General features: G+C 36.8%; 2 protein-coding genes across 2 annotated transcripts; both read left to right on the top strand.

Moving 5' to 3' along the window:
- The first annotated feature begins 827 nt into the window (after window positions 1-827).
- Window positions 828-4,855, top strand: LOC306866991 (uncharacterized protein). The gene is made up of 8 exons (XM_079412462.1): window positions 828-955; window positions 1,280-1,315; window positions 1,474-1,744; window positions 3,100-3,245; window positions 3,677-3,956; window positions 4,059-4,198; window positions 4,523-4,590; window positions 4,666-4,855. Exons 1-7 carry the CDS (start codon window positions 913-915, stop codon window positions 4,558-4,560), a joined length of 954 nt encoding a protein of 317 aa, XP_079268588.1. The 5' UTR covers window positions 828-912; the 3' UTR covers window positions 4,561-4,590; window positions 4,666-4,855.
- Window positions 4,856-8,531: 3,676 nt separating this feature from the next.
- On the top strand, window positions 8,532-11,472 carry LOC306867142 (H-2 class II histocompatibility antigen, A-U alpha chain-like). The gene is made up of 4 exons (XM_079412692.1): window positions 8,532-9,131; window positions 9,990-10,235; window positions 10,461-10,745; window positions 10,859-11,472. Exons 1-4 carry the CDS (start codon window positions 9,074-9,076, stop codon window positions 11,038-11,040), a joined length of 771 nt encoding a protein of 256 aa, XP_079268818.1. The 5' UTR covers window positions 8,532-9,073; the 3' UTR covers window positions 11,041-11,472.
- Window positions 11,473-13,474: the final 2,002 nt, after the last annotated feature.

The raw sequence follows: 13,474 nt of genomic DNA, 5'->3' as shown, positions 1-13,474 counted from the left end.
TTTGGATAAAAGCATCTGCTAAATGACTAAAGTAAAAGTAAAGAAATGACTCAAAGAAAACTTGCTCTGAATAAGAAAAAGAAGTGACATTCTAAGAAGTGGACAGCAGTAGATGCAGATGCAAATGGCAAAGATTTACTGCACTGCATGTTTTGCATTATCTAGAAACAGATCATCTCCTCGTGTCGGACCAGATGCAGGACGGTGTTTGTGTGTTTTCAGGTAGCTCTGTCAGGCAGCCTCTATGCATAAAACAACAAAATGCAAATGTGTGTTGATATTGAGAAAGACTAATTTAAAAATAGAAACAACATGACTAGCTTGACAGTTTCAGTTCCCATTCACTTCAAAAACTCATCCTTCGTGCTTCACTGAAAGAAGGTCATACAGGTTAGAACAACATGGAATAATGACCTAGTTTAAGTCAAATTTGCTGCCACTGAATTTGAATACAAAAGTGAATACAAATTTATTGTATTTACAAAAAAATCTATTTTCTTTCAGGAGAGTTGACAAACCAATCCAGTTTGATGGATTTTGCTATTGTTGTCAACACCTAATATTCAATGGAAGCATGTCAACATGAAATTCATCCTTTGACTTGCATTACATAAAAGTTTCCGCTAAAGAGAATGTACAATTTTAATAGCATTGACATTTTGATATTATAAACTAAACTGAAGTTACAAATTATCATTATTTCCAGTGAAAAAGTGTTTGTGTGTGTGTGTGTGTGTGTGTGTGTGTGTGTGTGTAAACTATTTTTTTTTCCAGCTCCAGACCGAAAGGAGAGTGGGAGGAGAAATAGGATCATGTGACTCTGATGTAACTTGAACTGATATATTTCTCCCAGCAACAACATTAATTCAAACCTCCTCAAACAGAAGCAGAAAGAATCACTAATCGCCTGAAATGAACATGAGAGTTTTCTTCAAGAGTCTGTTGTCTTTACTGGGTGAGTAAAACACACAATCTGTCTCATATCTTAATAGCCTACAGTCTTCATCTTTCAGACAGAGAAGCACTTAATTATGAATAATAGAATGTGTTGTTGTTGGTTCATGTTATCTAAACACCCTTAAACTAAATTATTTCACTTTAGAAGCTAAATTATAGAAGACACTAATACGTAATTTTAGAGATTATACTCAATATTACCCAAATAGAAAATATTAAAAAATAATAATAATAAATCCAACAAAATATAGGCTTATGCTCATAAGAAGAATCCATTTAAGTTGCTAAATAATGAGCATCATTCTGTGTTTCTCATTTCAAGGCTTTTTCTCAGTTCAGACGAAAGCAGGACCAGAAGGTGAGATTTTGGGAATTAAACACTATATCTTTTGTTCGGGAGTTTGTGTTCGGGACACTTGATGAAAACCAATTAACTTAAATAGCCAAGCAGGGCTATACATGATTGTAATAAAGAATTGTAATTGTAAGTAAGGTTTTCTCTTGAATGTATTCCAGTGAACGTAGCTAGTTGGGGAACAGCAGATCAATCGACAACATTTTACGACTCAGAAGGTGACTGGAGTGCCAAAAACGCTCTGGATCGGTTGAACCACATGTGTACTCGTACAGAACAACAAACTGACCCGTGGTGGAAGCTGGATCTGAAGAAGACGTACAGTGTGAACAGAGTGACCATCACTAACAGAATCAAATGCTGTGTAGACTGGATAAACGGGGCAGAGATTCGGATTGGAAACGATTCTTCAGATGTTTTCAGCAACCCAGTGTGAGGCTCTCTGATATATTCTTAAATGCATGCATTCTGATGATTTTGGGCAGTTGGTCTCTGCATACATGCTGTACATATGTGTGTGTGCTTCATATACTGACTATTTGCAGGTGTTTAGACTATGTTAGTGGTATTTGCAGTTCAGAAAGTGAAGTAGGATGTTGATTCAGTTCAGTGAAGGATTTGTCTCACTGAGTCATTTGTTCCTGAATCAGACTAGGCTTGTGTTTTTAACTAAAAAGAAGCAGATCATAAGAGTTATTTGTTTGTTGGTCATGTTATAGGCTATGTTTATTGCAATACAAAGACTTTTGCATTATTATTTCACAGTACACAGCTTTTTTATTCCATCACATTCAGTAAAGACTGTGAACTCACATTCAAAGATAAGGTAAATTATTATAAAAAATCAAATAAAATTACTTTTGCATGGCAGTGATCGGTGGAGGAAACACTGGTTTACCAACCTAATGATCAGACAGTTGAGGTTATATCTTTCTAAAATGGCAGCTCATGTCACGGCAATTCGCCTCCAGAGATCACATTACCGCCAATTCTCACACAATTGACACTTTTCTCAAGCTTCACATCCATTTAATTTAAAACTGTAGTAATAGAATATTGGCCAAACAGATCTGGTAAAGGCTCCAGTGCGCATTTGTATGGAGCCCTTAAAGGGACAAGGTGGTGGAAAAGATTCAGGGCGAGTGGAAAAAATTTGGGGTGGGAAGAATTTTTATTTAATTTTTTTGTTGTTTTGCATTCTCTCGAGAAACTTTGCATTCTCTTGCAAAGATATTTGCGTTCCCTCACAAAACCAGTTGAGTTCGGACAAACTTTTTCTGTTCTGTTCATACAGCTCTGTATGTTCACAATGAAGAGGTTCATAGACTTTTACTTTGAATTTGGACTCAAAGTATAAAGAAGTACAGTCAGTGCTTAGTTCAAGGCATGGTTTTCTAAAACGCTTAATGTGGCTTAATGTTTTAAAACCGTAACATTGGACGACCAAACTCAATAATAATACTGATAAAATTATTAGGCTGATATTAATAATATTACTATTAATAAAGCAGAATAACCCAGAATATGAACGCAACACCCTGCACGTTAAGCTTTTTCTCCCCCATAGGAAAAGCTTAAGGTATAATGAATGAAGACGGTGATTTAAGTTTACCAAATAAAAATATCGGAAACGCTTTTTCGTATCCTTTTTGCGAATCACATTGTGTTGTAAAAGAAAGAGTTAATCATATGAAATACATTCAGCAATAAGAAGAAAATATAAGTGAAGAGCCATACTAATAATGAGCAACAAAATCATAGGAACTCACTTTTTCATTTTTCTCCAGCTGTGCTGTAGTTCCTTCTATTACAACAGGAGCAACCAACAGCTACTTGTGTCATGGGATGGAGGGACGCTATGTGATTGTGACTATTCCTGGAACTTCAGAGAGTGTTACTTTCTGTGACATGGAAGTCTTTGTGATTTTTCCAGGTAATTCAGAGCTACTTAACAACCCTTTCCAGGCGAATTTGACTGGAACGGCCTGAAATAAATGCTTTTATATGGCTATTTGAACAGAAGACTAGGAACAGATTAATGCACTTCCCAGGGCACTAGACCACACGATTTGAACTGTGCGGGACAGAGGCTTCAATGTGCTGTTGTGTGTCACATGACAAGGCCTCCTTCACTCGTGACCCCTTCAAAAATAATAAGTGCACGACACCCCTGGTGGGGAATATCTGCTCGGAGGCGCTACAGATACAGCCGCCAAGTGAAGAGATATTCCCTAAAAATGACTTTGTCAGGACTCAACCAGTTCTTACAGATTTGATAGAAATGCATTCCTAAGAAAACCTCCTCAAAAACATTCAAAGTGAATAAAATAAGCTGACTAAAACCATTTTTTGACCATCTTGCAGGTAATTTGGCAACAGGCAGAACCGCCAAACAGTCGTCAACCTATGACAGCAGGTCTGCTCAACAGGCCATTGATTTCAATCCTGGTTTCACAAATTCACAGTCAGCGTGTTCTTCAACCAATAATCAGACTGACCCATGGTGGAGGGTGGATCTGAGTTCTGTGTACAGAGTAAGTAGAGTTGTCATCACAAACATACTAGAAGGCTATCAAGAGAGAATAAAGGGAGCGGAGATTCGCATCGGAAACTCTTTGGAGAACAACGGCAACAACAATCCCATGTGAGACCCTCTTTCAGTGGCTTAAAATCCATAAATAAACCCTGAAATCACAAATGAAGAAAGACTAGAAGTCTAAATGAGGTTTTCTCCGTCTCTCTTTAGATGCGCTGTGATTTCTAGGATTCCAGTTGGAGTTTCCTTCACCTACACATGTAACAATATGGAGGGGCAATACGTGAATCTCTTCATTCCTGGAGATTCAAAGGAGCTCACTCTGTGTGAGGTGGAGGTCTATGAGGAAGGTGTGATCAAACAAGCAGATTTAGTGTTTTGGGAAACTATTAACACCTTCACAATAGTTGAACTTTAGATATTTATGGTTTTTGAGCATGTGAAACTTCAACAGTTGCATGCACTCAGCTTTCAATAATTTACTGCATAAAACAGATTTGTGTTTGACTATTGCAGGTGAATCTGTATTTAATAGCATCTCGGTTTTACTTTGTGTAGTTCTGTTCATGATTGTTGAGGATCACTGCATCTGTTTAATCTTAAGCATTTGCATCATTTGCATGTAACACTTGCTTTTCTCTTCTCTGTATGTTCACACGCATGTGCCCTTTTAGGTGCTCTTGACTCTTGTGAGGATGGACCTAAAGTTTGAGTATGTCTGAACCTCCAGCTCCTGTCACAGGTGAGAGAAGGACACATACAGAAATCTGAAATCAAATCACATTGATAGCAGTTTTAAGATATCTGCTCATTTCAGCTTCAGTCTGCTCTGGTGGAACGAGGGATTTCTGACATGAAGAAAGAGATGATGATGATGGTGGTGGTGGTGGTGGTGGTGGTGGGGGAACCTAAAATCTCTTCAGATCAGCTTTGATGTTCTTTACTCATATACTAGAATTTACTCCATTTCTCAATGTTGATCACAATAAAGTTGTATTTGAAAACTGAAACTACTGATTCCTGACTGCTCTTTGAATCCATCTGTATTGTATAAAGTGCTAGTACTTGACAATGTGGGGGGCAATGTTATTTAAGTGAAATTTATATATTTTTATCAATATTTTACGCAATACTTATTATTTTTAGATTTCAATGTTTTACGTTTTATTTCAGTTAACATTTTTTTCAAGTGTTTTATTTTTACTGCCGTTTACTATATTAAATTAATTTGTTATATGTTCTTTTTCAGCTATTGTGAATTCATTGGAAAAAATTATATAAAACGGTGCAGCCTCAAGTAGAGGACTGCTAAGTGTTTAGACTTTTAGCTATTAATTCACATATAATGTAATAATAATACATTTTAAGTGATATGAGATTCAACTAGACAACACTGAAAACAATAAATAAATGTTTTAACATTTACAAGAATAATTATCTGAATGCATTCTGGTTGAACAGTTTGCAGCGTTGTCTGGTTAGAACAGTGATGTCTCGAAGTCATTATCAGTCTTTCAAGCCCAGATCTTAGATTCCTAGTAAGAGTAAAACAAACAAATTAAACCGAGCATAAGTGTCTAAAAGAGTTACGATTTGACAGCATTGTATATGGTAGCTTAAGGCAAGACACTACAGGCAAAAACAGGCTTTTCATGAAGCATTGTTTCAGACTAGTGGAAAGAAAACATCTAAAATACATACCCTGTAAAAAAAAAAAAAAAAAGATTTTAACGGAGAAAACGTAAAATGCTACAGTAAAAACCTATTAATTGGTTACGGTAAGCTCCCTTATTATATACGGTGAAAAACTGTAATGGACATTTCATGTAATTTTACGGTTAAATACAGTTTTTGAAAGTGACAAAGAACATGTAATTTACAGTAAAAAACATAACTTGACATTCCCAGAATTCTCTGCGTTACATTTCACATTTGATGGTTTTTCATTGAAATAACTGTTTCTGCTTCGTTTTTTTCTTATCAGTTATGTTCATTAGGGTTGTATGTTGCATATAATGTTGTTAAATGCATGTTTATTGCATTATTTTAGTTTCATGTGTTTTCGTGATGGTGTTTAATATTTGTGTGAATGACATTGTGCATCTTATATACTAATATTTTCTTTCTCAGTTTATGGAAAAGCTGCTTGTTATGAGCTTTAGTTCATCATGTCATTTTCACATCACCACAGATTTCAGAACTTCAGGAGGTTGGTATATTAACATATCAGTTAATGAAATATATATATTTTGTATGTAAATTGTAGTTAAATCTGTAAAACCTAAAATGTTGCTACCATATTTTTTATGGTAAAATTCTGGTAACAACAGCTGCCATTATTTACTGTAAAGTTTACAGATTATTATTATTCATTTATTTTTTACAGTGCATTTAACTGTTTATTTTATTGCAGTTTATCTGTGTCTGTAGATTTCTATTCAATACATATCTTTAAAGGCTGAGTTTGTTTCTCTACTTCAGCAGCACTAACATACACCAAACTTTACAGCTTTATTTTCCATCTGTTTTCTGAAGGGTTTTTCAGACGAGTTTTAAGCAAGAAGTCTAGGTTCTCGGCAGTTGAAAGGTGAACAGACATTTTGTAACTTTGTTGAATTAATTTACTATAAAAAATTCTAGATCGAGTTTGAATAGAATGACTTAAAAAAACAAAACAATAAAGAATTAAACAATTAGACAATGTAAATGTAACCTTGTTTTCCTAACTTTTATCCCCATATCAACACATGAGATGAGAATTCAAAACCTTGTTAAAGTTGAACACTTCAGAAACAAGTAAGAAATACCAAAACCACAACAAGAATTCAGATTACACTTGTAAGAAATAAAAAATGGGATTCTCAATTTATAAGGTCTCTTTCAGTCCCGTAAGCAAATTTGATATGAATCAGTAACACAGTCACAAAGGTACGTGTGATTTAAAGGTGCTGTATGTAGGCTTTTGACTCTACTAAAGCATAAAAATACCATAATATGTTTGCAGATATTTAAGAAACATGCTAAGTTAACATACTTGTTTATCTGAAAATGCTGTTATTCTCCTTTGAAAATGCGTGTTCCGGCCCGGAATGTCTGTCTCTGTTTTGGTTTGTGAAACCCACCCACTGCCAGTTTACCCAATTGTATTTCGGCACGCGTATTTCATGTCATTCATCGTCATGTGCCCTCGTTCCTGTTGGTGTCGTTAATCTGGCAACCTGTGCATCAAGTCTGGGGAGGAGGTGAAAGGAAGGAAAGAGGAAGCCGGGTGAAAAAAACCCTCTCCAATATTTTGAATTAGCAATATTTAGTTCAACCACTAGGTGTCAATCCTACATACAGCACCTTTAATGGTGCACATGCACAGCTGACGAGTTCAGAATAATCGCTCAATCAATAAGTCTCAAAAAAGGAATTCACTTACGTCCATTCGACTATAAGAAAGAAGAAAGTGACGTGACATACGGCCAAGTATGGTGACTCATACTCAGAATTCGTGCTCTGCATTTAACCCATCCAAAGTGCACACACACACCGTGAACACACACAGCAGTGAACACACACACACCGTGAACACACACAGCAGTGAACACACACACACCGTGAACACACACCCGGAGCAGTGGGCAGCATTTATGCTGCGGCGCCCGGGGAGCAGTTGGGGGTTTGGTGTCTTGCTCAAGGGCACCTCAGTCGTGGTATTGAGGGTGGAGAGAGCGCTGGACATTCACTCCCCCCACCTATAATCCCTGCCGGCCGGAGACTCGAACCCACAACCTTTGGATTACGAGTCCGACTCTCTAACCATTAGGCCAGGACTTCCCCAAAATGGGTTTATGTGGACTATTTATGTTCCATTTTAATGTTACTGGGGCATGATCACTAATAACTATTGGATGGATCTTTGATTCAGAAATATTTGATATGATAGAGTTACTGGTGAGAAAGAAGTCAATGCGGGAATACGATCGGTGGACTGGTGAGAAAAAAGAATATTCTTTAACGTTAGGATGCTGTTTACGCCAACTATCGCCAAGACCAAAATCACTCATGAACTGTTTTATGGTTTCTGCAGATTTCCAGATACGTGTATTGTCTGAACTGTTAAATCTATCTATTGTAGGGTCTAGAACTGTGTTGAAATCACCTGCTATTATGACTGGGCAGCTAGAAAAGTTTGAAATGGTGGAAAAAAATGTCTGAAAGAAAGATGGGTCATCTATGTTTGGGCCGTATAAATTGCCAATTGTAACTGTAACTGAAACGTCCCTCGGAGTCTATAATGGTAGTGTTATGAACAAATGAGATTTTTTTACTTATTAAAATGCATACTCCTCTCTGTTTTGTGTTGTAGTGAGCCGAGAATAAATGACTGTACTTTGATGATTTAATTTTGTTATGATCAGATTCTGATAGATGTGTTTCTTGCAGAAGGCATATGGCGGCTTGTAGTTTATTTAGATGATTCAAAACTTTAATCCTCTTTGTCTGAGAGCCAAAACTACAGATACATAATTGACAGAATGTACACAGCAGGACAACACTAACAAAACAAAAACCATTAAATACAAACATAAGGTGGAATATGGGAGTGGGGCACGAGACCTAGGTGCAAAAACAAGATCACATCTTATATATTAGAGAGCGAGAGAGAGAGAGAGAGAGAGAGATTGTCCTAATGACAGTTATCGGGAGTGAAATGTTCAGAAAAGCCAGGGAGTAATGTCCTTATCGCGATATAGTTGTCCATCTATGTATAATTTGTCCACTGTAATGATTGCTCTTTTTCCTTCATTTATTTTCTGTTTTCGGATTGGGAAAAGTTGTTTTCGACGGTCGAGAATGTCCTTTGGATACTGCTCATTGAGACCATAGTTTGTTCCTTTAAGTTGTCTGCCTTGTCTCTGAACCAGTTCTTTGTGTTTGTAGTGTTTGAATTTTGCGATGATAGGTCGTGGTCTATTGTTGTTGTTTTGAGATCTGATACGGTGAACATGGTGAAACTACAGTTTTGAGTAAAGGAGTCATATGCCTGTAGCCTGAGAGTTGAAACAGGAAAAACATATTTTGTTTCTGGATACAGCAGTGTCACAGCGAGGGCCAAATTCTGAGTGGAGGATGAGCTTCTGAAACTGGAACTAAATTCACAGGGAGGGATTCCTGCCCACTCTCATACACCTCCTTCAAAGTCTGTTTCTCTGTTTGTTCCACTGTGGTCTGTAAAGATGGAGCTGTATCTGGCCATTCTTGCCCTCGTTGTTTGTCTCTCAGCCGATGCTCAAAGTAAGTTCATGCTTTGTATATTAAAATACGTCCACAGATTTTTTTTTTTAAATGTGACCCTGGACCACAAAACCAGTCTTAAGTTTATTTGTAGCAATAGCCAAAAATACATTGTATGGGTCAAAATTATCCATTTTTATTTTATGCCAAAAATCATTAGGATATTAAAGATCATGTTCCATGAGGATATTTTGTAAAATTCCTACCGTAAATATATCAAAACTTCATTTTTGTTTAGTAATATGCATTGCTAATAACTTGATCTTGACAACTTTAAAAGGCAATTTTCTCAATATTTAGATTTTTTTACACCCTCAGATTCAAATGGACACTTATGACTGGTTTTGTGGTTCAGGGTCACAAATGTGAAAAGCCTCTAAAAGGATGCATGATTTCATGGAGCACACTAATACTTTGAGTAAGCTCTTTTACACTGTGATACGTTTACTTCTGGTGAAGTATTTTGATCACCTTGTCATTCAAACAGTTGATGACTACTTGACTACAAGTGATTATTATAAGTGGTCATTCAGTGGATGTTCAAATCAGCTGTATACGACATCCTTACATTTAAAAACTACCAGTGTGATAAACCAGAAACTAAATCCTTTAAAAGTTATATACTGCAAAAAAAAAAAGATTTTCTTAGCATTTGTGTCAAAATCAAGTGAGTTCTTGCTTAAAACAAAAAGAGAATAATCTGCCAATGGCGTAAGTAAAAAATAAAATAAATAAATAATATAATTTAGAAATTAATCATTTTTACTTGTTTAGTAATTGCTTCTTGATTTAAGAATACAAAGTAAGAAAAGTTCATCCTTTATTTCTCTTTATCTTTTGATGTTTGTTCCATTTCAGTAATACACAACGATTTCAAAATCGATGGATGTTCAGATACAGAAAAAGAATCTGTCTGTGGATCTGATGGAGAAGAGATATGGCATGCCGACTTTATTCAAAAGATGGGAGTAAATACATTACCAGATTTTGCAGATCCTTTGAGATTTCCAGGATTTTATGAAGAAAGCATTGCAGAACAAGAAACATGCAAGCACAACTTAGCTGTATTCATTAAAGCTTACAATACCCCACCAGAGGAAATGGGTATGATGTAAATATGCACTTTTAATGTTTACCTGTAACATATTTCCTAACATTCAAATGAATCTGTTTGGAAATATAACTTAAGTTAGCTCCATATTATGCATTCAGTGTCATCAAGTGTTTGGTTAAGAGTGAGCTTTGTCTTACATGATTAGTTTTCCTGTGTATAGATATTATTTGCAGATTCACTCCTGCAAAGTTCAACACAGTTTTGTGTGTTCCCAGACCCCCCCGAGACGTCCATCTATCCGAGGAATGATGTTCAGCTGGGTGCTGAAAACTCCCTCATCTGTCACGTTACGGGCTTCTTTCCTCCGCCTGTTAACGTCTCGTGGACTAAGAACAATGTCATTGTGACGGAAGGTGTGAGTCTGAGTCGGTACCGACCGAGGAATGATGGAACCTTCCACATCTTCTCCTCTCTGGATATTGTTCCTGAGGAGAGAGACATTTACAGCTGTACGGTGAACCACAGAGCCCTCCAGGGCCAAGCGCAGACCAAAATATGGGGTAAGTGCCACTCTGCGAGCTACGATATGTACGTATAAAACAACAGTCATCATTCTGTGACAAATTACAGCACTGACAAGTGTAATGTTCACACCCTTTACAATGATCAACAGGTGTCCCAGAGACGGCTGCTGTCCCGCCCAGTCTGCGTCCGGCGCTCTTCTGTGGAGCAGGGTTCACTCTGGCGCTGCTGGGAGTAGCTACAGGAATCTTCTTCTTTATTAAAGGAGCTGCGACTGACAGCACAGACACAGCAAAAAAAGAAAAACTTTCCATGCAGTGGAGCTACCAATAAAGACAGTTGCTCGAGGATTGTGAAGGCAGTGATTTTGTGTGTCATTTGAGTGATGGACGGCACTGCTGGTGTTGAAGATCGATCGATAGATACATAAATGCAAAGATCTGGTTGAACCTTGAAAGTTGAAACTCAGATAGATCATTTCGTGAAATCTTTTCTTGCTGTGTAACACCGTTCATAAATATATCTATTATATTTGCTCGACAAACTGTAATTGTAACATAAATCATTGTTGATTCTGAGTGACTTAATTCAAATAAGACACTTTTGCTACTTTCATACGACATGTAGTTGCTTTTGTCATGGACTGAAATGTTCATTTCTTTGTACTATGGAAGTTTTTTTTTGCCCTAGCGGTTAATAAAGGAAACTGCATGAATCTTCTCAAGTTTGTTATTAAAAATGTAGACGTGCGGCAAGTGCGCTCATAATAGAGGTGACATGCTCATTTTTTTCAATGCCACGGTGAGATGAAAACATCTCAACTTTCCAGAATGCTGCAAGCACACCGCAGGTCATGTGACGAGAACCAACCAATCAGCTTCACCTTTTCTGTAGCAACATTAAAGCTCAATCTGCTAAAATGGAGGAACATCTGATCACAGCTGTACAGAGATACCCATTTTTTTATTAATCTAGCTACTGCAATAGATTTTCGGTGCTGGAAATGCTTTTATCCTTTGCTGAAACTTTCACGTCGTCATTGAGAGCACAGCTCATGGTTGCTTAGTGATCAAGGACGATAGCTATAAATATTACGATATTAGCGTCCACACCAGTGAACAATATCGTCTGTTTATTCTAAGCGCACATGGGTCTGCCGCTTTATATTCTCGAGCTCCTTATAGCAGGATGGGTTCTGATTGGATTCTCGTAGACATGAGATATGGCTGTATATCGGCACGGCTGTGATCCGGCTGTAGGTGATCACAGCGTGTCAATATACAGCCATATCTCACGTCTACGAGTGTGATATTGCGTTTATACAACAGTCGATGGCACAAGTGTGAAATTACATATAACAATGGAGTGTCTTTTAAATCCCTCTTTGTGCAGAACTACTTCCTTCGGCCGTTGATTCAAATCTCAGTTTAACAGCTGAGCCCAAGCCTCCGCTACTGACTCCAATACGCCACTTTAGAACTAGTAACATTGAGTTGCTTCATTGAAAACTTGCTGTATTACTGCAGTAAAAACTCACTGTATTATGTACAGTATTTTGAGAGAGAGATGTACGGGGCGAGTGTGATTACCCGCATCTGATACATCATTAATTCATCAGATCAGTCTCGTATCACAATAAACATTACTTTGAATATCTGCTGAGGAAAACGTTATCTTTGTCATAATGTTAATTATACTTTCATCTGTTAAAGGTGTTTCTCAATACTAAATGCTTATTAAATATATTATTTATATAGGCAATTCAGTCAAAAGTACAAAGGCAGCACTCTGATATCCAGCATTGAATTTACATAAACATGAGATTTTGCCAAAAGTATCTTCTCAAGAACAAATAATAGATTAGTAAGACCAAAGACTGCCCATTAGATTTACCCAAAATGAATTACATCTGATGTTTAACCACTAAAGCGACACCAGAGCCAGCGGTAAATTCCAGCAGATCTGGCCACGGTGAGGCTGCTCTCGGGCAGCTTCATGAGCGCTGAATGGCCACTGACGTCCTGAAGCTCGCGTCTCCAAAAATGTTGACACAAATTTTCAAATAGACATTATCTTTATTAAAAAAACTGCATATTTGAACTATAAACAAGGACATTCTTGTCTGAAAACCTCTTAAAACACATTTCATGACACAAAAACAGTAATATTTATAAAATGATCATGGATTGTGGCGACCACCATGATACTCGCTGTAGGAAGTACCACAAGTGGAGTGATACAATTACAAACTGTAAAACAGCTGTTGGAGTTCTGATATCACTCTAATATCACACTCTTATCAGCCAATCAGATTCAAGGACCAGAAAGAACTGTTGTATAAATATATATATATATATACACACACACACACACACACACACACACACACACACATCTACTGTGTATATATTTCATTAGTCATTTATCCAAAGTGACTTACAAATGAGGACAACATACAACAAAATTGCAAAACTTAACATTTAAATGAAAACAAAAAATTCAAAGTATTAAAGAACAAAAGGTATAAAAGTATAATAATGATTACATAACACTAAGCCAAACACCAAAAAACAACTACATACAGTATGTACAACCACACACACACACACACACACATATACACTGCCCTCCAAAAGTTTGGAAACGCCCTAGAAAAGTGGGGTTTTGGACAATATTGGCATGAATCTTTTTTAATTTGTGATCATTTTGCAAAAACATATTTTATTACATAAACACATTTTGGATTCATCAAAATATCCCCCATTAG

Source organism: Barbus barbus (assembly GCF_936440315.1).
Source record: "Barbus barbus genome assembly, chromosome: 4".
In the NCBI taxonomy this organism is placed as follows: Eukaryota; Metazoa; Chordata; class Actinopteri; order Cypriniformes; family Cyprinidae; genus Barbus; species Barbus barbus.
The sequence above is the reverse complement of the archived record's forward strand: the minus strand, read 5'-3'. Positions and strand labels throughout refer to the sequence as shown.

Excerpts from the sequence above, each read along its gene's own strand:
- LOC306866991 (XM_079412462.1), top strand. The coding sequence starts at position 913 with ATGAACATGAGAGTTTTCTTCAAGAGTCTGTTGTCTTTACTGG. Across the intron at positions 1,745-3,099 it reads GATGTTTTCAGCAACCCAGT|CTGTGCTGTAGTTCCTTCTA; the intron begins GTGAGGCTCTCT and ends ATTTTTCTCCAG. Across the intron at positions 4,199-4,522 it reads GGTGGAGGTCTATGAGGAAG|GTGCTCTTGACTCTTGTGAG; the intron begins GTGTGATCAAAC and ends GTGCCCTTTTAG.
- LOC306867142 (XM_079412692.1), top strand. The coding sequence starts at position 9,074 with ATGGAGCTGTATCTGGCCATTCTTGCCCTCGTTGTTTGTCTCTCAGCC. Across the intron at positions 9,132-9,989 it reads TCTCTCAGCCGATGCTCAAA|TAATACACAACGATTTCAAA; the intron begins GTAAGTTCATGC and ends GTTCCATTTCAG. Across the intron at positions 10,236-10,460 it reads TACCCCACCAGAGGAAATGG|ACCCCCCCGAGACGTCCATC; the intron begins GTATGATGTAAA and ends GTGTGTTCCCAG.